This window comes from Arvicanthis niloticus, chromosome 1 (assembly GCF_011762505.2).
Source record: "Arvicanthis niloticus isolate mArvNil1 chromosome 1, mArvNil1.pat.X, whole genome shotgun sequence".
Classification (NCBI taxonomy): Eukaryota; Metazoa; Chordata; class Mammalia; order Rodentia; family Muridae; genus Arvicanthis; species Arvicanthis niloticus.
Window position 1 is genome coordinate 116,176,445 of NC_047658.1, and position 26,545 is coordinate 116,202,989.

The window sequence follows — 26,545 nt, forward strand, 5'->3', positions numbered from 1 at the left end:
AGTTCATTTCTGGAGCTTCAGTTCTATTCCATTGATCTACTTGTCTGTTTCTGTACCAATACTATGCAGTTTTTATCACTATTGCTCTGTAGTATAGCTTGTGGTCAGGGATGGTGATTCCCCCAGAAGTTCTTTTATTGTTAAAAATGGTTTTTTATATCCTGAGATTTTTGTTATTCGAAATACATTTGAGAATTGCTATTTCTACCTCTTTGAAGAATTGCATTGGAATTTTGAAGGGGATTGTATTGAATCTGTAGATTGCTTTAGGTAAACTGGCCAATTTTACTGTTATTTCTGCTAATCCATTAACATGGGAGATCTTTCCATCTTCTGTGAGCTTCTTTAATTTCTTTCTTCAGAGACTTAAAGTTTTTATCATATAGATATTTCACTTGCATGTTTAGTGTCACACAAAAGTATTTTTATATTATTTGTGACTATTATAAATGATGTAGTTTTTTAAATTTCTTTCTCAGCTCGTTTATCTTTGAGTAAAGGAAAGTTACTGATTACAGTTAATTTTGTATCCAGCCACTTTGCTGAAGTTATTTATTACTTGTAGGAATTCTGTTGTGGATTTTTTGGGTCCCTTATGTATACTATCTTATCATCTGCAAATAATGATATCTTTACTTCCCTCTTTCCAATTTGTATCTCTTTGATCTCTTTTGTTGGCCAATTGCTCTGGCTAGAAATAAGTACTATATTGAATGGATAGGGGAAGAACAGGCATCCTTGTCTTGTCCCTGATTTTAGTGGAATTATTTCAACTTTCTCTCCATTTAGTTTGAAGTTAGCTATTGGTTTGCTGTATATTGGTTTTATTATATTTATGTATAGAGCATGAGTTATTATTCTCTCCAATACCTTTAGCATGAAGGGATGTTCTATTTTTTCAGAGTTTTTTCAACATCTAATGATGTGTCCATGTGGGTTTTTTTTGAGATTGTTCATGTAGTGTATTACATTAATAGATTTTCATATATTGAACCATTCCTGCATCCCTGGGGTGATGCCTACTTGATCATGGTGAATGATCATTTAATATATTTTTGGATTCAGTTTGCAAGAATTGTATTGAGTATTTTTGCATCAATATTCATGAGGGAAATTGATCTGAAGATCTCTTTTCTGGTTGGGTCTCTGTTTGGTGTAGGTACCAGTGTAACTGTGGCTTCATAGAACATATTGGGTAGTGTTGCTTCTGTTTCTATTTTATGAAATATTTTGGGAAGTATTAGAAATAGGTGTTCTTTGAAGGTCTGATAGAATTTTGCACTAAAACCATCTGGTCTTGGGGATGTTTTGGTTGATAGACTTTTCGTGACTGCCTCTATTTCCTTAGGGGTTATGGGATGGTTTAGATGGTTTATCTGATCCTGATTTAACTTTAGTAGCTGGTATCTCTCTAGAAAATCATCCATTTCATTTAGGTTTTCCAGTTTTGTTGAGATTAGTCTTTTGTGGAAGGATCTGATAATTTTTTGAATTTTTAAATCTTCTGTTACATCTCTATCTTCCTTTCTGATTTTGTTAATTTGTATACTGTCTCTGTGCCCTCTGGTTACTCTGGATAAGGGTATATCTATTTTGTTGATTTTCTCAAAGAACTAGATCCTGGTTTTATTGATTCTTTGTACAGTATAGTTCTTTTTGTTTCTATTTGATTGATTTGATTGAGTTTGATTACTTCTTGACATCTACTCCTCTTGGGTGTATTTTCTTCTTGTTCTAGAGATTTTAGATGTGCTGTTAAGCTGCTAGTGTATGCTCTCTCCAATTTCTTTATGTAAGCACTCAGAGCTCTGAGTTTTCCTCTTAGCACTGCTTTCATAGTGTCCCATAAGTTTGGGTATGTTCTGCCTTCATTTTCAATAAATTCTAAAAAGCTTTTAATTTCTTTCTTTATTTCTTCCTTGACCAAGCTATCATTGAGAAGAGCTTTGTTCACCTTCCATGTGTATGTGTGCTTTCTGTTGTTTCTGTTGTTGCTGAAGACCACCCTTAGTCCATGGTGATGTGATAGGATGCATGGGATTTCAATCTTCATGTATCTGTTGAAGCCTTTTTTTTGTGACCAATTATATGGTCAATTTTGGAGAAGGTAGCATGGGGTGTTGAGAAGAAGGTGTATTCTTTTGTTTTAGGGTAAAATCTTCTCTAGATATCTATTGAATCCCTTTGGTTCATAAACTCTATTAGTTTCATTGTAATTCTGTTTAATTTCTGTTTCAAAAACCTGTCCAATGGTGAGAGTGGGGTGTTGAAGTAGCCTACTATTATATTGTGAGGGTCAATGTGTGTTTTGAGTGTCAGTAATATTTCTTTTACAAATGTGGGTGCCCTTGCATTTGGGGCATAGATTTTCAGAATTGAGAGTTCATCTTGGTTGATTTTTTACCTTGATTAATATGTTGGATCCTCCTTATCTTTTTTAAAAATAAGTTTTAATTGAAAGTTTATTTTAGTGAATACTAGAATTGCTGCTCAGGCTTGTTTCTTGTGACCATTTGTCTGGAAAATAATTTTCCAGTCTTTTACTTTGAGGTAGTCTCTCTCTCTCTCTCTCTCTCTCTCTCTCTCTCTCTCTCTCTCTCTCTCTCTCTGGAATGCCAGTTCTCATTTATTTCAATACAAGCAGATATTTTAGTATTGTTTTTATTTGATATTTTATTTATGTTTCAAATGTTATCCCCTTTCCCCATTTCCCCCTATCCCCATCAACCTCTTATCCCATCCCACCTCCTCTTTTTTTGCTTTTATTATGTTTAAATTACGTGCATGTATTAAGGTCAGTTCTAGGTTGAGGGACTAGCAATACAATAGATGCAAATAGTCAAGGAACAAGCAAGACAATAAACTCAGATAGTCAAAAAACAAGCAGAACAATAAACAGAGTCCTGTGATCACTCCCATGGTTACTATTTCTAAGGGCTTATCAGAATGTCCAAAATATCTGAACCTACCTCCCTGTCATAGCCCAAAGTCATTTTCATACCTGAAGACTATTTCTTTGTTCTAGCTTAAGATTTAGTTTCCTGCCTGTAATTACTTCTTTGTTCTACCCTAAGATTTAAACTCCTGCCTAAAATTACATTTTTGTTCTAGCCTAGGATTTAGATTCCTACCTGAAATTACTTCTTTGTTCTAGCCTAATGTCAGATTCCTGCCTGCAGTTAATTTCCTTGTCCTAGGCCAATGTTAGATTCCCTCCAAGCAGCCCATTTCCTTGTCCTTGGCCAATGTCAGATTCCTGCCAGTCAGCCCCAAAAGCTATCCACATCTCCCCTTTTTTATTGCATAAACCAGACTGAGTCTGTCTTAGGTCATTCTGACAATAATGTCTTCCTTACCCATCATGAAATATGTATTATCAGAAGCAATGCACTTATGTCTTAGGTTGGTAAGTCTCTATGCAGAATCTTACCCATTCTTGACTTTCCAGCCTGTAAAATTAATAACTCTGTCTGGGGGTTCATTTTCAGTTTCAAGTCATGTACTTTGGCAGCTAGCATGTTGATGTTGTTAGAGACAGTTTCTCCTTCAGTTTCTGTCCTACACTTTGTTTTCATATTTGCTCCTTTGAGCATTTGTTACTCCTTCTAAGAAGAACTGAAGCATCCACACTTGATCTTCATTCTTCATGAGCTTCATGTGGTCTGTGAGTTGAATCTTGGTTATTTCAAGCTTTTGGGCTAATATCCACTTATCAGTGAGTAAATACCATGTATGTTCTTTTGTGATTGGGTTACCTCACTCAGGATGATATTTTCTAGTTCTATCAATTTACCTAAGTATTTCCCATATTCATTGTTTTTAATAGCTGAGTAATACTCCATTGTGTATATGTACCACATTTTTTTTGTATCCTTTTCTCTGTTGAAGGACATCTGGGTTCTTTCCAGCTTCTGGCTATTATAAATAAGCTGCTATGAACATAGTGGAGCATGTGTCCTTGTTATATATTGGAGTATCTTCTGGGTATATGCTCAGGAGTGGTATAGCTGGATCCTGAGGTAATGCTGTGTCCAGTTTTCTGAGGAACTGCCAGACTGATTTCCAGAGTGGTTGTAGCAGCTTGTAATTCCACCAACAATGGAAGAGTGTTCCTCTTTCTCCACATCCTTTTCAGCATCCGCTGTCACATGATTTTTTGATCTTAGCCATTCTGACTGGTATGAAGTGAAATCTCAGGGTTGTTTTGATTTGCATTTCCCTGATGACTAGGTATGTTGAACACTTCTTTGGTGCTTCTCGGTCATTTGAGTTTTATCAGTTGTGAATTCTTTGTTTAGCTTTGTACCCCATTTTAATAGGGTTATTTGATTTTCTAGAGTCTAATTTCTTCAGTTTCTATACCTTGGATATTAGCCCTCTATTACATGTAGAATTGGTAAAGATTTTTTCCCAATCTGTTGGTTGCAGCTTTGTCCTATTGAAAGTGTCCTTTGCTTAAAGAGGCTTTGCAATTTGATGAGGTCCCATTTGTCAATTCTTGATGTTAGAGCATAAGCCATTGGTGATCTGTTTAGAAACTTTTCCCTTCTACTCATGTATTTGAGGCTTTCCCCCATTTTCTCTTCTATTAGTTTCTGTGTATCTGGTTTTATATAGAGGTCCTTGATCCACTTGGACTTGAGCTTTGTATAAGGAGGTGACTATGGATCAATTTGCATTCTTCTACATGCTGACCTCCAGTTGAACCAGCACCATTTCTTTTAAATGCTGTCTTTTAAAACTGGATGGTTTTAGCTCTTTTGTCAAAGATCAAGTGACCATAGGTATAGGGGTTCATTTCCGGGTCTTCTATTCTATTGTGTTCATCCTCCTGCCTGTCTCTGTACCAAAACCATGCAGTTTTTACCACTATTGCTTTGTAGTACAATTTGAAGTCAGGGATGGTGATTCTTCTAGAAGTTTGTTTATTGTTGAGAATAATTTTCGCTATTTTTGGTTTTTTGTTATTACAAATGAATTTGAGAATTGCTCTTTCTATTTTTGAAGAATTGAGTGGGAATTTTGATGTGGATTGCATTAAACTTGTTAATTGCTCTCTGCAAGATAACCACTTTTACTATATTAATCCTTCCAATCCACGAGCATGGGATATCTTTCCATTTTCTGAGATTTGATTTCTTTCTTCAGGCACTTGAAGTTCTTGTCATACTTTTACTTGCTTGATTAGATTCACAGCACTGTATTTTATATTATTTGTGACTATTGTCAAGGGTTTCATTTCCCTACTTTCTTTTTAGCATGTTTATCTTTTGAGTAGAGAAAAGCTACTGATTTGTTTGAGTTAATTTTATATCCAGCCACTTTGCTAAAGTTGTTTATTAATTTTAGGAGTTCTCTAATGGAAGTTTTGGGGTCACATAAGTATACTATCATATCATCTGCAAATAGTGAAATTTTGACTTCTTTTTTTCCAGTTTGTATTCTGTTGATCCTCTTTTGTTGCCCAATTGCTCTAAGACTTTGAGTATTATATTGAATAGGTAGGAAGAGAGTTACTTATTCTCAGATATTTCATCAAAACAGTGTAAAGAAGGCTAATATATAACCATATAAAAACTTGGTAGCTATTCAATATTACAGAAATAATCAAGGAAGATCTTTTTTGATGTACTATATTTCTTCAAATCTATTATGTGGTTAATCATAGGTGTTTGGAAAATAGTAACTTATTGTAGCAATTCAATGTGATTCATGCTTTATATTTTATATTTATTTATTAAAATGTTAGCTAATATCAATAAATAACCCTGAATAATCATCCTGGGAAATTTTCATCATGTCTTGAATAACATTTTTAATAGCTTTTTGATCAGATGCCAATTCTAGGTGTTCCTTACAACTTTGTGACTCTGATGATGAAATCCTCCTTCTTTGCTTGTCTTTAGTCTCTCCAACTAGAAAACATACAGAAAAAACCATAAACATGGAAAAAATCTGTTACAATGTAGAGAAAATGAGGTAGGCTCTGAGTTCTTCAGAGAATGCTATCATTTCATCCATCACCTTTGTAAAAATGACTACTTCCAGAGTATTTGAAGAAATCTTGTAAAATAAATTCCCTGGTAAGTTTTGTGAGTCAGCTTTGCTGCTTTCTATGTTGTTTATCATGGTATTAGCCAATGAGTTTTCGAAGAAAGTATGTGAAGTACACAAAAAGTGTTAAAATTGACTCCATTCATTTTTTTGTTCTGTTTCCTTTACTGACCTATCCATTCTATTCTACTATGAACTCTTTCATTTCTAGAGAAACCAAGATGATCAGAATGTCACATAAAATAGCATGCTTCCCTTAGATGCACAGTCATTTATTGTAGGTTTTAATATCTTGCATCTTATTTCCCCTTAATTATTCAGTCACCATTACTCAAGAATATAGAGATTGTCAGTTTGATACAGTTTATCAGCATTAAATGACCTGAAATGGTTCTGAAGGAAAAAAATGACACTTATATTTTTGTTTGGTTGTTATTTTCATGGATCCATTGTTTGGTTAAATTGTGGGCTAGGGCCATGGCTTAGAGAGGCAGAAGTATGGGAAATTGACTGTGTTCACTCCAAGTCAGTGCTTGGTGAACATTGGGCTGTGAGAAGCCACAGGACTCCTTTTGGGTCTGGGGTAGTGAACACAGTCTTAGGTCCCACAGGGGCCAGAGCTCTTGAGTTGGGTGTCCCTGGGCCAAAAGGCACCCAGGAACTGTTTGATTCTCAGGTGGGCTCTCAGGTGCTGTTGAGAGACCACAGAAGGATTGAGATGGGGGGGGGGCATACAGACTAGATCCACCTCAGCCAAAGGAGGTAGGGGGAGAAGCGCTTGCTGTGTCTCTCAAGGATGAGACTCTTAGTCTCAGCAACTTGCTTGGCTGGGTGTTCATGGCTGGGATGTAGAGAAGTCATCAGTGGGAGATTAGGCAGTGGCTCACTAGTTGAAAACCTTCTCCACATTTCCCCATGGCGAGTCCCAAAGAAGAGAGATAGTCCATGGTCATAAGCTATGGTCCTAAGATGTTTATTGTCATGGCAGAAAATGGATGAAGCTATACCACAGCATTTTCAGGGCAGGCCTGAGGTTAAATATATTTTGCAAGGAGGAGGATCTCAAAAGTAATGTTTAATTGGCTACTCCCTCTGGCCTTTAGGTATCTCATTAATATGGAGATTTGTCTTGAGGCTCTGTGGCCCATAGTCATGCCCTCTACCTGTGGAGGGGCTAGTAGGAGCATTGTCCTATGTGATCCATGGCTACAGACTCTCTGTGGGGTGCTGTAGCTATGTGAATGGAGCCATGGTCCCAGGAACCAGGCCAAACTTTTATCATCCTTGAAGGTCTCCAGGGTTCAAAGCCTGCTTGACCATGTACCTAGCTGCCTTTCACAGCCCACTGCCCCACAAATCCCCCTTTTGCTTTTTAAAAAGACAGGCATCACTGGAGTGACTATGTCATTTGTAGTGAAAATTTTGGGTGAGGTGGAAGTATAAAAAAAAAAACACTACACAGGCTGTTGGGGTAGCTCAATTAAGTCATAGGGTAAGGAGGTTGAAGGTGAGGGTTGGAAAGACAAGGGATCATTGAACAAATTAATTGTTTCATTGGTAGTACAATTTGAGGGTGATAACATCCATTTTAAGTAACATTTGATTAACTAGATAGACATTATATTTTCCTTACTAACATGTAACTTTCCCCAAGTTCAATATTGACTTTGGCAAGAGAGTTCATATGTAACTGGAAGGTCTAAGTCTGTCCTCTGTAGAACTTAGCACATGTCTCTGGATCTCAGTGTGTGTCTCCGGAGTCTTCAGTCAGATGAGGTGTCTGGAGAAAGGCAGTTTGTTGTCCCAGGCCAGTTCCAGGACATGGTGTTGTCTCTACTGGATTTGAGAGAGCAGCACTGTGAAGTATCAAAAGATTTCATATATATAGTGATATAGATAGAGAGATAGATAGATATGTCAAAGTGGAGAGAATACCAATGAGTGTGTCTTAACACAGATTTTACACATGTAGACATTTTGGCCAAGAAAGTTTCCAGGGACATCTGAATCCACAGTATCTGAATCCACAGAATAAGTAGGTTAACAAAATGTTCCCATTCAAGAATAGTGACCACAGTGAAACTCAAATAGCAACATACCTAGAAGTTACTGTCCCCATTCAAAGTAGTGACCACTATTAAATAAGCCCAATTTATTAAGTCCTTCATTTCTGGTTTGCCTCCCTCAGGAAAGTCTATTAACAAACAACTTCCCTAATGATCTGGAAGAGGTTTTACTCACTCATTTTTTATATCATAGATGGACTCAGGAAGAGGTTGATCCTTGGTTTCAGGAAGGAGAAACACAATAAAAGCAGAGAGGATGGAGCAGCTTCCATAGATGATCCAGGGCAAGGAAGCAGAGTATATCTCAAGCATCATAAATAGGGGAGCCAGGAATAATCCCATATTACTAGTCAGTCCAATGGCTGCTATAGCTGTTGACCTTGGGAAAAGAATACAATGCACAACAAAAATCTGGTAAAGATACACCCTTGAAACTTGTGACTTAGGATTGTACATTAATTCTGGGAGTCAGAAACTAGTGCAATGAAACTTAAGGCAACTTATTCTTAATCCTCAAATCTGTTTTATTTTATAATGTTTTTGGTCAGATTCATAACATGAAGAAACATTCTTATCTAACACAATGAAACACAAATAATAATACTGTATGTTTTATTATATGTAAATTCTATATTTTAGCTTAGTATGTGTGTATACATGTGTGGGTTATAGGTATAGCCTCTGAAACTGGCATGGAAATATTAAAGGGTAAAAACAGGTTTCCAGAGGTATAAGAGTTTCAGGTAAATGTGACAAAAAAGTAGTGGCTTACTGAGTAATAGAAGGGGATCAGCAGAAGTGTGGGCCAAGGACTGGCAGAGTTGGATCAACAGAAATTACATCTCAGTGATAATATTACAATGCACCACATTTTCTGTATCTATTTCTCTGTTGAAGGACATCTGGGTTCTTTCTGGCTCTTATGAACATAGTGGAACATATGTCCTTGTTGTATGTTGGAGCATCTTTCGGTTATATGCCCAGGAGTGGTATAGCTGGGTCCTCAGGTAATGTTATGTCCAATTTTCTGAGGAACTGCCAGAATGCTTTCCATAGTGGTTGTACCAGCTTGCAATCACACCAACAATGGAGGAGTGTTTCTCTTTCTCCACATCTTTGCCAGCATCTGCCATCACCTGATTTTTTGATCTTAGCCATTCTAACTGGTGTGAGATGGAATCTCAGGGTTGTTTTGATTTGCATTTCCCTGATGACTAAGAATGTTGAACATTTCTTTAGGTATTTCTTGGCCATTCAAGTTTCCTCAGTTGAGAATTCTTTGTTTAGCTCTGTATCCCATTTTTTATTTTATTTTTTTAAATTTTTTATTGGATATTTTATTTACATTTCAGATGCCATCCCCTTTCCCCATTCCCCCAGGAAACCCTCTATCCCATGCCCCTTTTTCCTTTTTGCATTTATACACTTTTTAAAAAATGTTAATCAAAGGCTTTATAAGTTTGGTAATGCTCAATCAGAAGTGTAACCCAATAACCAACCTAGATATATCAACTATCTTTGACTGGTGGAGACATGTGAATATCTGCCTCCCTGTCTCCCCTCTCTTTCTCTTTCTCATCACCTACCTTTTCCTCCTCTCCTTCTCCTCCTCTTCTTACTCCTTCTCTTCCTCTTAGTACTCCTTTCACCTTAGCTCTTCCTACATGTCACCCTTCCTGTTAAAATGAAACTTTTCTCTCAAAATACAATTAGAGCATAATTATGCTGATTTGTACCAGTGAAGTACAAGATAGTCCTAATACCTAGTCCATCATTTTGTTGACTAACTGGAACCTTTGTCATCTCTCCTAACTAAAACACTTAGTTCTGATCCTGGCTTTTTCCTTGGCTTTAAAATGAATGTCAGCTGAAAACCATCCACTCAAATCTTTTCTCTCAAGGAGAATAGCCAGGATTGGCTATGAGACTATAAGTTTTCAACCCCATCAGAAATCCAGAATGACTGAGTTAACTAAAATTGTGGGAAGCACAAAGCATAGCTTCTAAAACTTAGCCAATTTAGACCTCTGAACATCTGGACACTCCCTATACTACAAAACATTGGAGCATCTGTTCTTCTGCCTTCTGGCCCAGGATCATCTGACAGACCTTAGTGCTGCAGAACTATTAAGTGCTGATTACTCTGTCTTGGCAGATATAGTCAGTCGACTATTCTGCAAGTGTGTCCTTTTCTGGACAGTGATTTGTCTGTAGATGGAAAGAGGCAATTCTTGCCTAGTTGCTGTCTCACCACAGCTGGAGCAACTCCAAAGATGCTCAATTTCTTCTTAGAATCCAAGACAGGAAGCTGTCAGGAGCAGACAGGTCTCTAATCAAAATGAACATTACTACAGAAATGTTTGTAATGTCAATTCTGTGGATTTCTGATGTTTTGAAAACCAACTATCCATGTAAGGTAATCTGGACTGTTTTCTGTTAACTCCACTCAGCTATTTCTAAATAAAATATAGAAAACACTCTAACAATAAACTCTAAGCCATGAATTTGCTATAGTCCCTTAACTCACAGGATAACCATCTCAAATCAGTTAAAAAAGTTAAAGAAGGACTGGGTCTAAGCCTTGTATTCTTAAATGTGTTGTACAGGTACAATGCCTATGAGAGTCTCAATATTCATCTTTTATATCAATAGGAAGCTCATACCAATGAAAACCTTAAATTTGTAATCAAAGTAAATTTGTGCCATTTAAGAAGTTATAACTTGCTGGGCGGTGGTGGCGCACGCCTTTAATCCCAGCACTTGGGAGGCAGAGGCAGGCGGATTTCTGAGTTCGAGGCCAGCCTGGTCTACAGAGTTAGTTCCAGGATAGCCAGGGCTACACAGAGAAACCCTGTCTCAGAAAAAAAAAAGAAGTTATAACTTCATCTTGATAACAATTATTCAGATTTCTACCAATAGGTTAACCCCATTTTAATAGGGTTATTTGATTGTCTGAAGTCTAATTTCTTGGTATATATTGGATATTACCCTTCTATAGGATGTAGGATTGTTAAAGATCTTTTCCCAACATGTTGGTTGCTGTTTTATCCTATTAAAAGTGTCATTTGCCTTACAACTTTTTGCTTTGCAAATTTTATGAGGTCCCATTTGTCAAATCTTGATCTTAGAGCATAAGCCATTGTTGTTCTGTTCAGGAACTTTTCCCCTGTGTCCAAGTATTCGAGTTTCTTCACTACCTTCTATTCTATTAGTTTTAGTGTATCAACAATACCAAACAACCAGAGCTCCCAGGTTATAAACCACCAGCCTGGGAGCACATAGGGAGGGAACCATGGCTCCAGCTGTATATGTAGGGGAGGATGGCCTCGTAGAGCATAGGTGAGAGAGGAGATCCTTTGTCTCATGAAGGCTGGATGCCCAACTGGTGGGGGAATTTGAGGTGGGACTGGGTGGGTAGGTAGGGACACATCCTCATAGAAGCAGGAAGAGGTGGGGTGGGATAGGGGGTTCCTGGGCAGGAAGGGGGAGGGAGTTGGGTGAGGGGATGACATATAAAATGTAAATAAAATATCCAATAAAAAATAAAAACTTTAAAAATTATTATAATGTAACCAATTACATTGTATGCAAATTCAAAGACCTACATCCACACCTTCCTAACCTTAAAAAATTAGGGTATGAGAACATTCAGTTGGAAAGTATAATGAATAAATTAGACATAATAAGATGACCATAGAGAATAGTGAAAATGAATATGATTTAAAAATATAATCCATATCTGTATGAAATAACCTTAAAATGTATCAAAGATAAAGAAATTTAGAGCATGATGTTTACTATGAAACACACCTTTTTAGTGGCTCCAAATATTTACATGAGATTCTAAATAGCAGTCCCAAAACAATGTGATATTTCAGTATATTAAAGCTATAAACATTATCATTATGGCTAATTGGTTAGATAACTAACCACTTTTTATTTTCTTCCTTAAGTAAAATAGAATTAATAGAGATGTCTGTTTCATGCTAGGCTTGAAACTTGTACCTTAATGATGTTGGAAGTAGCTCATTTGCATGTAGTTGATAAAGGGCATAACATAGATAAGAAACTGCTCCTCCCACTGTTGCCATACTAATACGCACAGTCTGTATTTCTGTATAGGAAGGTCAAGAACAGTGGTTAGTTTAGCCTACCTGTTGTAATTTTTAGTTTTTAATTCCCAAACAGAAATAGAATGGTTACTAAGAGAAAATGAGGGAAAGTCTGATACTAGTGCTTGTGTCCAAGGGCTATATCTATCATCAAAGAACTAAAAAAAAATAATAGCACATTATAACACTACATCTTGGCAAAGCTATTTCACTACATGGGTTTCCCAGCCCATCACATATATTCATTTAATGAGTGAAATTTGTCATGAGAATTGTAATGTTCACTCCATTTTTACTTTTGTGCAGAAGTACAAATTTTATTTGTACTATAATTTAACATGAATAAAAAAATATTTTCTTGATAAACAATTAAAACTGGCACAACTTTATGATGACATATACAGTTGGTCAGATATTTTGTTGGACTCTGGGAGCAGAATTGTAAGGCATAAACCATATATGGCAAGACAAAAACAAAATATAATGAAGAAAATTAAATAATCTCTAGTGGAAATAATTAACTTTAACTGTAATAAATATTCATTATTAAATTTTAACGTATTTTTCATCTAGTACCTACTGGAGCACATGCTCTAAAAAACCAGCATGGTCACAAGAAATTGTTTGATTAATGATAAATCTGAGGAAATGGAAGAAAACAAAGTGTTTTTTTGCTTACACTGTACTCTTTTCTCACCTTCAGGCACAAATATGGCAGTCAGAATACAAATTCCCCTCAAGGACAGAATAACCTGTTGGCCTACTCTACGACCCACGTGATTAAGTACAAAATGACCAACAAAACTGGCTGGTATGGCCACTGCACCAAAGAGAAACTGCAACAGGATAATATTAGGACCCAGGTGTTGGAGGTGAAGTCCCAGGCCAGAACCTGCTAACAGTGATAGAAATCTGTAGTGAAAAAAAGAAGAAAATTATATCACAAGGTGTAAAATTTATGTTGAAAAGCTATTAATATTATTAAACAAGACACTGTTTTAGTAGTTTCACTATGAAAGTATCTTGGCTTTTTAGAATTATTTTCTTATAGGGGGTAATTTTACACCTACCATAAAGTGATTGTGTGAAGAGGGAGCACATAATTACTCTTGAAGTTTGGGAATATGTTAATGTGTATGGAGTGTACATGGTGGGTCCTATCTACACTTAGGATTTTTTTCCATAAGTTGACCTGTGTGACAGTTACATTTTTATGTCTATACATGTTCATGACTTGAGTGTATTTATATAATATATTAGAATTTTCATCATTTTGAAATGGAACCAGACAAATGAGCAGTAACACATTTCAAATTTACACCATGATATCCATTCTCAGCATCAGTCTGTGGTTATGAGCCTGGCAGAGAGTTTGGATGCACATACTAATCATCATACAACAAGTTCTGTATTGCTAAACTCAAAACATTTCACTATTTGTAGCTACAGAAATTGTTATATTATACCTCACATCTGTCAGTAAGAAAATATAATTTGGCACTGTTTCAATAGGGACTATTGTGAGCTTACTTCACAATGGACAGGAGACATATCCGCTTACGTAGGATGGGTGTGTGGAACAAGTCTCTTGGAGAAGGTTTTGTCTTTGCTGCCTCAAGTTCCTTCTTCATACTTGTTCTCACAACCTTTGAAAAGAAAGCCAACAGTCTGTTTAGTTGTCCCAAAATGATGAGAACTCTGGGGCATTCTGCACACTTGTAGAAGACTGGATCAATAGTCATTGCCTTTTCACCAAAAATCTGAATACTAAAGCACTTCTAGAGTCAAAAATTAGTATGAAATAAAATCCCAAGACACAAAGGATGCTCAGAGGACTTCTACAGTAAAGGCATATTAAACAAAGGAATTAGGTGACTATAGTACATTGAAAGGGTTCTCAGAGCTGAAGTTAAAGGTTAGGAAGGAGAACAACTGAGGAGTTATTTAACTCATGATCTGAATTTTCACATAGACCACTGAGGTTAAATGCTAATACAAATGAGCTTTGTCTTTCACTGGTTCATAGTGACTGAAAATAGACTCAGAAAAAGTAACTCTTGGCAGAGGTTCTTTATTTTAATTTAAACAAAACATGACACAGTGTCTTCACGATGCCTAGAATTTAGTTGAGGATGCTATTAAGTGGAGCCAGATGTTATTAACATCTCCTAGGTTCACTTCAGAATGGTGGTGGTAGTATTTCTGAGGGTGATAACCCTTTAGGAGTTAGGTTCTTTCTGCCAAACGATCACTTGTGGTCTGAAACTCAATGACAGTCAAGTCTTCCATGATGTTAGAATCCTAGGCCACAAACACCCACATCCCCTAGTGCTGGCATATTCTGTCTACTATGATTGAATAAACCTTGAATTTGTGACCCAAACTGATATTTTTGCGTTTAACCTGTTCTTATCAGTAATTCTGGTTGTGGTATTGTGAAAGCAATCTAAAAGAAAAATAAGTACCAGATACATGAAGTTATTGTACCAACAAAGCAGAATTTTAATTCAATCTCATTAAAATTTCAGTATCTAAGTCTGTGTGATATAGTAATAAAATATAGTAATATAGCCTTTGTATGACATCAAATAAAGTATTGTTGGACCAGACACCCACAGAGAAAGTAGAGATGGAAGGAGGGATAGACAATCAGACAGACCAACAGACAAAATGAGATGCAGAATAGATATATTTTGGAAAAATCCCTGTAATGTTATCAATTACTGATGTCTTTTAACCTGGTTCCTAAATCTCCTGAAGAATTTATTTTTTCCATTTGTAATGAATGTTATATTAAATGGGAAAAATCTAAGGGTACAAAGCAACTATGTGTATTAATCCTGGACAGTGATAAGCACATGTTCTTCATAATACACACTCTTCTACTTTTTCCTGACATGATATGTTTGATTTTATTGGTCTTGTCCAGTGAATTTGTGGTAACTGTGCTTCGAAGACACCAGAATAGAGTCCAACACATTCATAGATATTATCTTTCTTCTAATGGTCCCCAAGAAGTCAGAGCCATATGTATCATTCTAATTCCTCTGAGTTTTGATACTGCCTTCTGCTTTGTATACATTAGTTTGACACTCTGGATGATTCCTGCTGAAAAACTGTGGCCATGAGTAGTGAACACACCTGCCCTTCTGACATCTTGTTTTCCTGCATTCAGCTCCCATGTGCTCATCATCAGTGAAAACAGGGTTTTCCAATTCTATGCTTCCTAAAGACAAAGAAATAAATATTTTGCCTATATAATGGCCTGTCCTAATTGTCTGTTGAAGTCTATTATGAGTTAAATATTACTGTTATGACAGTCTTATACAATATATTGAATATGTTATATAATTATTTTAGCATTTATAATCCAATAACATGCTGTCCTAGAAACAAAAACAGGTGTCTGTATAGCATTGAATATCTTGTACACAAAGTAAATAATTGTAATCAAGTAATCAATGTGATTATTCCAATGTTTAGGAATTTTTTTCCCTTGGAGATAATTCTGCTCATTTTAATGTTTACACTGTAGAAATTTTCTGGATAGTAAGCCTATGTGTACCTTTTGTTTTAAACCTTTAGTAAATCCTCAGAATATTTTCCTAAAAAATATTTCAGTCTCTTTAAAATATTCTTTCTTTCTATTATTCTTTTTTCCTCTTTATTTTTATTTACTTTTTATTTATTTTTTTACATTTTATTTACATTTCAGATGCCATCCCCTTTCTCTATTTCCCCTCCCTAGAAAATCCCTATCCCATGCCCCCTTTTCCTTTTTGCTTTTATACATTTTTTAAAAATGTTAATAAAAGGCTTTATAAGTTTGGTAATGCTCAATCAAAAGTGTAACCCAATACCCAACCTAGATATATAAACTATCTTTGACTGGTGGAGACACGTGAACATCTGCCTTCATGCCCCCCTTTCTCTCTCTTTCTCTCTCTCATCACCTAGCTTCACCCTTCCTGTTAAAATAAAACTTTTCTCTCAAAATGCAATTAGAGAATAGTTATTCCTAATTGTACCAGTGAGGTACAAGACAGTCCTAATACCCAGTCCATCATTTTGTTGACTAACCAGAACCTCTGTCATCTGTCCTAACTAAAACACTTAGTTCTGAACCTGGCTTTTTTTCTTGGCTTTAGAATGAATGTCAGCTGAAAACCATCCACTCAAATCTTTTCTCTCAAAGTAAATAGCCATGATTGGCTATGAGACTATAGGTCTTCAACCCTGTCAGAAATTCAGAATGACTGAGTTAACTAAAAGTATGGGAAACACTAAGCATAGCTTCTAAAACTTAGCCAATTTATAGAGGCCGCTGAGCACCTGGAAAGCTCCTATACTACCAAATGTTGGAGCATCAAATTTTCAGCCTTCTGGCCCAGAATCATCTGACAGACCTTAGTGATTCAGAATTATTAAGGGCTGATTACTCTGTCTAGGCAGATATAATCAGTCGACTATTCTGCAAGTGTGTTCTTTTCTGGACAGTAATTTGTCTGTAGATGGAAAGAGGCAATTCTTGTCTAGTGGCTGTCACCACACAACTGGAGGAACTCCAAGGATGCTCAATTTCTTCTTAGAATCCAAGACAGGAAGATGTCAGGAGCAGACAGGTCTCTAATCAAAATGAACATTAATATAGAAATATTTGTAATGTCAATTCTATGGACTTCTGACGTTTTGAAAACCAACTATCCATGTAAGGTAACCTGGACTGTTGTCTGTTAAGTCCTCTCAGCTATTTCTAAGTAAAATATGGAAAACACCCTAACAATAAACTCAAAGCCATGAATTTGCTATAGTCCCTTAACTCATAGGCTAACTGTCCCAAATCAGTTAAAAAAGTTAAAAAAAAGATTCAAAATCTCTTTAAAAGTTCAGTCTTTCAGCTGTCAGTTCCTCTAAAAATCAAAATTAAAATACCTTATAACACTAAAAGGGAAGAACAAGACACAATCTGAACCAAGCAAAACCAAAGTCCAATAATATAAATATCTTAATGTCCAATTATCTTGGATTCACTGATGATCATCTGGGCTCCTTTAAGAAACTTGAGTCACCTTTCCTGCTCTGCTCTCTAAAGGACACATACAAAGCTTGTCTTCTAGGCTTCAGCTGGCTCCACTATACTGCTGCTGCTTCTTTTAGTGGTCATCCCATGGTATTGACATCCAACATCTTGGGGTCTTCTCTATCAATTGGACTGTGCTTTCAGCAATAGCCTCTCACAGTGCTAAGCCTTAAGGTGTCTACATGAAAACCTCAGTCCTGGACTTTCAACTGCCACTGAGGTTGCAGCTTCACCAATAGACTCCCTTATCCTTACATGGTGCCAATCTTCAGTTGCTTTCCATGACTTCCTTAATGTCACCAAATCCAGAACTACTTAGGTGATTCATACACTACAAGCTCAGTTGTCAGAATCAGGTATCATTTTTATCACTTCTGGAACACAGCTTCTGTGTGCTGAGCATCATGAACCACATACAAGATTATTTCACCACTGTGATGCTGGGCTCTTCTTAATCATTGCTAAATTCTTGAATGCAGCCATCCAGCATTGAATATCCCACAAAAGGAAAGGCTGTTATTACAGAAGATTTTTCAGCACCAGCTTACTAGAACCATAGCCCATTCACCAAAATGGTTGGTAGAGTCTTTGCTTCTTTCTGAAAACTTATAACTTAGACCTGAATTTTCTGAATCTTCTCTCTCAACATGCTTTTCTTCTAAGATCCTATAAAACAATCCACTGTCAACCCTGAATGGATTTTCTAGACCAAATTTTCAAAGTCCTTCAATAATCTTCCCCAAAACAGGCTCAGGTTTATCACTTGTATCAAGTGGTATTAGGTTTTTTTATTGCTGCAATATAATACAGTGACCAAAGAGCAAGTTGAGAAGGAAAGCATTTATTCAGCCTGAACTCCCACATTGCTGTTCATCACCAAGAGCAAACAGGTCAGAATATCAAACAGGGCAGGATCCTGGTGGCAGACACTGATGCAGAGACCATGGAGGAGTGCTACTTCCCATGGCTTGCTCAGCTTGCTTTCTTATAAAAATCAGGACCACCAACCAGTACAGGCATAGAACCACCCACAATGGCCTGGGACCTTGTACAACCAATAACTAATTTGGAAAATGCTTACAGCAAGATCTGATGGAGGCTTTTTTTCTAGTAAGGTTCCATCCTTTCAGATACTTCTTGTTGTGTGTCAAGGGGCTCATATGAGTAGCCAGTACAAGTTTTACATTTTCAGTTTGTGGTTTGTAATAGAATGTTTTATGTTTTCATGACTTAGGTAGCTTACCTTTCAAGATATATTGTTTAGATCACAGATAACTTTGATTTTGAGACAGCTATACTCCATGAATGCGATGTTTTGCAACAGGTATCCAGTGTTTCTGGCATCTACAATATCCCTGAATTTTCTTTTGACAGCAAAAATTATGGATTAATATTTTGTGGTTGGTAGGTGGTCCCATCCCTCCATCGAGGGCTGAGCCTACTCACTGGATATAGTTTTTACAGGTTCTGTCTGCCCTTTGCAACCAACCCCACAGTCTGAAAGCCTCCTAGGAGTTCTGCTGCACACAGAACAACAGATTCCACAATTTAATTCCTATGTTCTGACTGGTTTGAGTTAGCTTGACAAAAGCTGAAATTATCACAGAGAAAGGAGCTTCAGTTGAGAAAATGCCTCCATGAGATCTAGTTTTAAGGCATTTTTTCAATTAGTGATCATGGGGTTAGGGCCTCTTGTGGGTGGTACCATCCCTGGGCTGGTAGTCTTGGGTTCTATAAGAAAGCAGGATGAGTAAGCCAGGGGAAGCCAGCAAGTAAGAAACATACCTCCATGGCCTCTGCATCAGCTCCTGTATCCTGGCCTGGTTGAGTTTCAGTCCTGACTTCCTTTTGTGATAAACAGCAATGTTGAAGTGTAAGATGAATAAACCCTTTACTCCCCAACTTGCATCTTACATCTTAGTCATGATGTTTTGTGCAGGAATAGAAACTCTGACTAATAGTCAGACAGCCTCCCAGGATAACAGCTACACGTAGGACAACAGCCTGAACATTCCTCTGATGACTCAACAGTCTGAAGGCCTGCCAGGAAATATGCTGCACACAGGGCAACAGAACATCTGTCTGTCTACTCCTCTGAAGACCCCAGAGAATATTTTGCAGACAAAGAATCAGACCTACCCAGAAGTCCTGCAGTAACCCAGAAACATAGGAGGGAGGCTCTAGAGAGAGGTACCCAGGCAAGATAACACCAGATATAACAAGATGGTGAGAGGAAAGCATAAGAACATAAGCAACAGAAGCCAATATACTTTGGAATCATCAGAATGCAGTTCTTCCACTACAGCAATACCTGAATACACCAACACACCTGAAAATGAAGAAGCTGACCTAAAATACTATCTTATGAAGATAATAGAGTCTTTTAAGCAGGATATAAATAGCTCAATGAATGAAAAAAACCCACAGGAAAAGAGGTAGAAGCACTTAAAGAGGAAACAAATGAATATCTTAAAGAAATACAGTAAAATATAATCAAATAGGTGAAGGAACTGAAGAAAGCAGTCCAAGAAATAAAAGTGGAAGTAGAAACAATAAAGAAAACACATGAAGGCAACCCTTAAAATGGAAAACCTAGGAAAGAGGTCAAGAATTGGCAGAAAAGATGCATCACCAACAGAATATAAGAGATGGAAGATAGAATCTCTGGTGTAGGAGATATGCTAGAAGATATTGACACAACAGTCAAAGAAATTGTAAAACACAAAAAACTCCTAACTCAAAACATTCAGGAAATCTAGAGCACAATGAAAATATCAAATGTAAGAATAATAGGAATAGAAGAGAGTAAATATTTCCAGTTCAAAGGACCTGAAAATGTCTTCAACAAAATCATGTAAAACTTTCCAAACCTACATAAAGAGATGGTCATAAATGTACAAGAAGCATATAGAACACCAAATAAATTAGACCAGAAAAGGAAATCCTGTCATCACATAATAACCAAAACATTAAATACACAGAACAAATGAAGTCTATTAAAAGTTATAAGGGAAAAAACTAAGTAACATATAAAGGAAGACCTATCAGAATTACACCAGATTCTCAAAGATATGAATAGACAGAAGAGCCTGGACAGAGATCATGCAGACCCTAAGAGAACACACATTCTACCCCAGGCTATTATACTCAGCAAACCACTCAATCAACATAGATGAAAAAATCAAATATTGTAGAACAAAACAAAATTTAATAAATATCTGTCTATTAATCAAGCTTACATAGGATTCTTCAAGGAAAATACAAGAAGGGTACCAACACCAAAGAAAAAACAAGACATTAATCATCTCAAAACAAAGCCAAAAGAAAAATCACATGCATATAATGACACCTTCAAGAACAAACAAAACAGGAACTAACAAAAATCTTTCTTTAATATCTCTCAATATAAACAGACTCAATTCTCCAATAAAAGACATAAGCTAACAGACTGGATACCCAAATAGGATCCAGCATTTTGCTGCATACAAGAAACACAACAATAACAAAGATAGACACCACCTCAGAGTAAAAGGCTGAAAAAAATTCTCCCAAGCAAATGGTCCCAAGAAACAAGCTGGAGTTGCCATCCTAATAGCCAATAAAATAGAATTTTAACCAAAAGTTATCAAAATGGATGAGGATGGATACTTCATATTAATCAAAACAAAAAAATCTACCAAGAGATAATCTCAGTTCTGACCATCTATGTCTCAAATGCATGGGCATCCACATTCATAAAAGAAACTTACTAAATTCAAAACACAGATTGAACCCTACACAATAATAGTGGGAGACATCAATACCCAACTCTAACTAATGCACAGGTTATGGAAACAGAAACTAAACAGAGACACAATGAAACTAAAAGAAGTTAAGAACCAAATGGATTCAACAGATTTATGCTGAAAATTTTACCTTAAAAGAAAATAATACACTTAAAAATTTTTTAGAACATTATGGTACCTTCTTCAAGACTGATCATATAATCAGTCACAGAACAGATGAAAGAAGCTTGGATTAATGCCATGCAGCCTATCAGATCACCATGGACTAAGGCTAGACTTCAATAACACCAAAACAATAGAAAATCTACAGACCCATGAAAACTGAACAACTCTCTACTCAATGATAACTTGGTCAGGGAAGAAATAAAAAAAGAAATTAAAGACTTCCTAGAATTCCATGAAAGAGATGAAAATGAATACCTTAACTCATGGGACACAATGAAAGCAGTGCTAAGAGGAAAAAATAGCAGCACCAAAGGCCCTGGTGAATAAATTGGAGAGGTCTTACACTATCAACTTAACAGAACACCTGAGACCTCTAGAACAAAAAAAAGCAAACACTCAAGAAGAGTAGACAGCAGGAAATATTCAAATTCAGAGCCCAAATCAACTAAATAGAAAGAAAGAGAAGGATGCAGGGAGTCAAGAAAACTGAAAGCTGTTTTTGAGAAAATCAAGAAGATAAAAAAAAAAAAACCCTAACCAAACTAACTAAAGGTCACAGAGACAGTATCAAAATTAACAAACTCAGAAATTAAAAGGGAGACATAATAACAAAAACTGAGGAAATTCAAAATATCAGATTCTACTACATATGCCTATTCTCAACAAAGCTGGAAAATCCAGTTGAATTTCTAGTTGAAAACTTGAAAATCTAGTTGAATGAAATCTAGAATTGGATGATTTTCTAGACAGGTACCATATGCCATAGTTATGTCAATAGCAGGTAAACTATCTAAACAGGCCCATATCTCCTAAGGAAATAGATGAAGTCATTAAAACCTCCCAACCAAAAAAAGTCCAGGGCCAGATGACTTTAGTACAGAATTCTCACAGATCTTCAAAAGAGACCTGATACCATTATTCCTCAAAATATTTCATAAAATAGAAACAGAAGGAACACTACCCATTTTATTCTTTGAAGCCACCATTATTCTGAAACCCAAACCACACAATGATCCAACAATAACAACAACAAAAAACAAACATCAGACCAATTTCTCTTATGACTATTGAAGCAAAAGTATTCAATAAAATTCTCACAAACCAAATAGAAGAATACATCAAAACTGTCATTCATCACAATCAAGTAGGCTTTATCCCAGGAATGCAAGGTTGGCTCAATATACAAAAATCTATTAATTTAACCCATTATATAAACAAATTCAAAGGAACAAAAACACATGATCATCTCATTAGATGCTAAAAAAGCATTTGACCAAAAAAATCTTTCATTTTAAAAGTACTGGAGGAATTCTAGGCCTAGGCCTTTACCTAAACATAATAAAAGCAATATACCATTCTGTCTGGTCCTTTCTGCTAGGGCAGAATGCTAGCCGGTCTGCACCCCTAAAGACACCATATCCTGAGCCATCCCTGAAGAGCTACTGTTCTAAGAGCAGTTGGACAACTGACTCCACAGCCTAAGCCATCCCAGATTTTTGCACACAAGGCAACTGAGCAACTGATCATGAGCTTGTCTGCTCCACTAAAAAACCACAAGTTGAAGACATCCCAGGAGTTCCTCTGTACACAGGACAACTGTGCAACAGACAACAGAGTCTGCAGACCTCCTGGGGGCTCTGTGACATGCAGGGCAACTGACCCGACAGACTAAAAGCCTCCCAGCAGTTCTGGCTTTACACAGAAAAATAGAAACCACAGTTTGTACAACCCTCTAGAGAACATCTTCACACAGGACAACAGCTTGACTGCTCCTGTGAATGCCCAACAGTCTGAAGGCCTCCCAGGAGATCTAGTACAACAGATCAGCAGTTTTTCTGCTCATCTAAAGAGCCCCCAGTTAAGAGGCCCCACAAGTGGTCTGCTATAGCCAGGGCCTCAGGTCTACCAGGAGACCTGAAGCAACCCAGGGACAATAGAGGCAGACTCCAGACAGAGTCACCCAGAGCAGCAAACACCAGGGACAATCAGATTGTGAGAGGCAATTGCAAGATTGTAATCTACAGAAGCCAATATATATAGGCATCATCAGAATATAGTTTTCCCACCACAGAAAGCCCGATTACACCAACACACCTGAAAATCAGGAAGCTGACTTAAAATCTTATCTCATGAAGATAATAGAGTCCTTTAAGGAAGATATAAATAACTCACTGAAAGAAACACAGGAAAATACAGGTAAACAGGTAGAAGTACTTAAAGAGGAAACAAATAAACCCCTTAAAGTAATACAGGAAAACACAATTCAAACAGTTGAAGGAATTGAATAAAGCAGTCCAAGACCTGAAAGTGGAAGTAGAAACAATAAAGAAAACACATTCGGAGGCAACCTGGAAATGGAAATCCTAGGAAAGAGGAAAATCTATATGAAATAGATAGTGTTCTAGACAGATATCATATGCCAAAGTTAAATCAAGAGCAGGTAAACTATCTAAACAGGCCCATATCACATAAGGAAATAGAAGTCATTAACAACCTCCCAAACAAAGAAGGCCCAGGGCCAGATGTATTTAGTGCAGAATTCTAAGATCTTCAAAGAAGACCTGATACCAATATTCTTTAGACTCTTCCACAAAATAGAAACAGAAGGAACACTACCTCATTCATTCTATGAAGCCACAGTTACTCTGATATCAGAACTACACAAGGACCCCACCAAAAAAGAATATTTCAGACCAATCTTGCTTATGAATATCAATGCAAAAATACTCAATAGAGTTCTTACAAACTGAATTCAAGAACACATCAAAACTATCATTCACCACGATCACATAGGCTTCATATTAGGGATGCAAGGTTTGTTCAATATATAAAAATCCATTAACATAATCTACTATAACCAAAGTCAAAGAAAAAAAAATCACATGATCATTTACTTAGATGTGGAAGAAGCATTTGACAAAGTACAACACCCCTTCATATTAAAGTTTTGGAGAGATCAGGATTCAAGACCCATATCTAGAAATAATAAAGGCAAGTTACAGCAAACCATCAGCCAATGTCAAATTTAACAGAGACATATTTGAAGCAATATTACCAAAATTGCAGACAAAATAAGGATGTCCACTCTCCCCATATCTATTCAATATAGTACTCAATGTGCCAACTAGAACAATAAGACAACAAAAAGAAATCAAAGGGATACAAATTGGCAAAGAAAAAATAAAAGTATTCCTATTTCCAGATGATATGATAGTATACATAAGCAACCCCCAAAATTTTAAAAGAGAACTCTAGTTGATAAACAATTTTAGGAAAGTGGCTGGATAAAAAATTAACTCAAATAAATCAGTAGCCTTCCTTTATACAACTGATAAATAGATGAAGAAAGAAATTATAGAAACAACTCCCTTCACAATAGCCAAAAATAATATAAAATACTTGGCATAACTCTAACCAAAGAAGTTAAAGTCCTGTATGACAAGAACTTCAAGTCTCTCAAGAAAAATACTAAAGAAGATCTCAGAAAATGGGGTGATCTTCCATGCTCATGGACTGGTAGAAGTATTATAGTAAAAATGGACATCCTTCTAAAGGCAATATACAGAATAAATGCAATCCCAATCAAAATCCCAACACAATTCTCTAAAGACATGGAAAGATCAATTTTCAATTTCATATGAAACAACAAATAACCCAGAATAATGAAAACAATCTTTAACAATAAAAGAATGGCTATGGGAATCATCACCCCTGACCTCAACCTTTAGTACAGAACAGTAGTGATAAAAGCTGCATGGTATTGGTACAGAGACAGACACACTGATCAGTGGAATAAAATTGAAGAACCAGAAATAAAACCACACATTTACAGACACTTGATGTTTGACAAAGAATGCAAAAAATATACAATGGAAAAATGAAAGCATCTTCAATAAATGGTGTTGATCTAACTGGCTGTCTGTATATAGAAAAATGAAAATAGACCCATATTTGTCAAGATCAAGTGGGTCAAAGATCTCAACATAAAACCAGATACCCTGAATCTAATAGAAGAGAAAGTGGCAAAAGCCTTGAACTCATTGGCACAGGGGGAAATTTTCTAAACAGAACTCCAATGGCTCATGCTCTAAGATTAAGAATCAATAAATGTGACCTCATGAAACTGGGAAGCTTCTATAAGGCAAAGAACATAGTCAAGAAGACAAATTGGCAACCTACAGATTAGGAAAAAAATCTTCAATAACCCCACATCCAATAGAGGGCTAATATCCAAAATATATAAAGAACTCAAGAAGCTAGCCACCAAAAACCTAACAAACCAATCAAAAATGGGGTATAGAACTAAACCTAAAATTTATAGCAGAGGAATCTTCAATGGCTGAGAAGCACCTAAAGAAATGTTCAAAGTAATTTGTGATTCGAGAAATGCAAATCAAAACAACACTGAGATTCCACCTTACATCAATCAGAATGGCTAAGAACAAACCCTCAGGTGACTACACATGTTGGGAAGGATGTGGAGAAAGAGAAACACTCCTCCATTGCTGGTGGGATTGCAAACTGGTACAACTACTCTGGAAATCAATCTGGAGGTTCCTCAGGAAATTGGAAATAGATCTACCTGAAGACCCAGCAATACCACTCTTGGGCATATACACAAAAGATGCCCCACCATGCTATAGGGGTACTTGATCCACTATGTTCATAGCAGTCTTGTTTGTGATAGGCAGAAGCTGTAAACAACCCAGATGTCCCTCGACAGAAGAATGGATACAGAAAATGTGGTTCATTTACACAATACAATACTACTCAGCTATTAAGAACGAGGACATCATGAGTTTTGCTGGCAAATGGATGGAAGTAGAAAATATCATCCTGAGTAGAGTAACTCAGACCCAAAATGACATGCATACACACTAATAAGTGAATATTAGCCAAAAAGTACAGTATATCAAAATACAGTCTACAGAACTAAGAAAGATCAACAAGCAAAAGGGCCCAGGTGAGGATGCCTCGGTCCCACTTGTGAGGGAAAAGAAATCAATCACATTGGGGGAGAGAGGGAAGGAAGGGAAGCAGGAACCTGGGAGAGAAAGTGGATAGTTTTGGGGGGAAGAGGGAAACCTGATCTGGTATTGGTTGAGGGAGACTGACTGAAGACCTGGGGGACAGCAGAAAGAATGGAAACAGGCAACCTTGGGAGGTAGGAGGTTGAGAAGAACCTCCAGAATATATCAGAGACCTGGGATGTGAGAGATTCTCAGTACTCAAAGGGAGAACTCTTAGATGAAATGCCCAACACTAGAGAGAGGAAACTTATAG

The 26,545-nt window shown here is 36.6% G+C and overlaps 1 protein-coding gene across 2 annotated transcripts in view; it reads right to left on the reverse strand.

Annotated features, from left to right (window-relative positions):
- Positions 1–5,850: 5,850 nt before the first annotated feature.
- Positions 5,851–26,545, reverse strand: part of LOC117718614 (solute carrier family 22 member 27-like) — a 43,331-nt gene continuing 22,636 nt past the window's right edge. The window contains exons 6-10 of one of the 2 annotated variants that reach the window (XM_076916538.1): positions 13,763–13,878; positions 12,930–13,144; positions 12,126–12,234; positions 8,296–8,499; positions 5,851–7,890 (exon numbers count right to left, since the gene is read on the reverse strand). In XM_076916538.1, the coding sequence (XP_076772653.1) occupies positions 7,818–7,890; positions 8,296–8,499; positions 12,126–12,234; positions 12,930–13,144; positions 13,763–13,878 (717 nt within the window). In that variant the 3' untranslated portion in view covers positions 5,851–7,817. Of the gene's footprint in view, positions 7,911–8,295; positions 8,500–12,125; positions 12,235–12,929; positions 13,145–13,762; positions 13,879–26,545 lie in introns of both variants that reach the window. The other variant, XM_076916533.1, reaches the window with a different exon arrangement.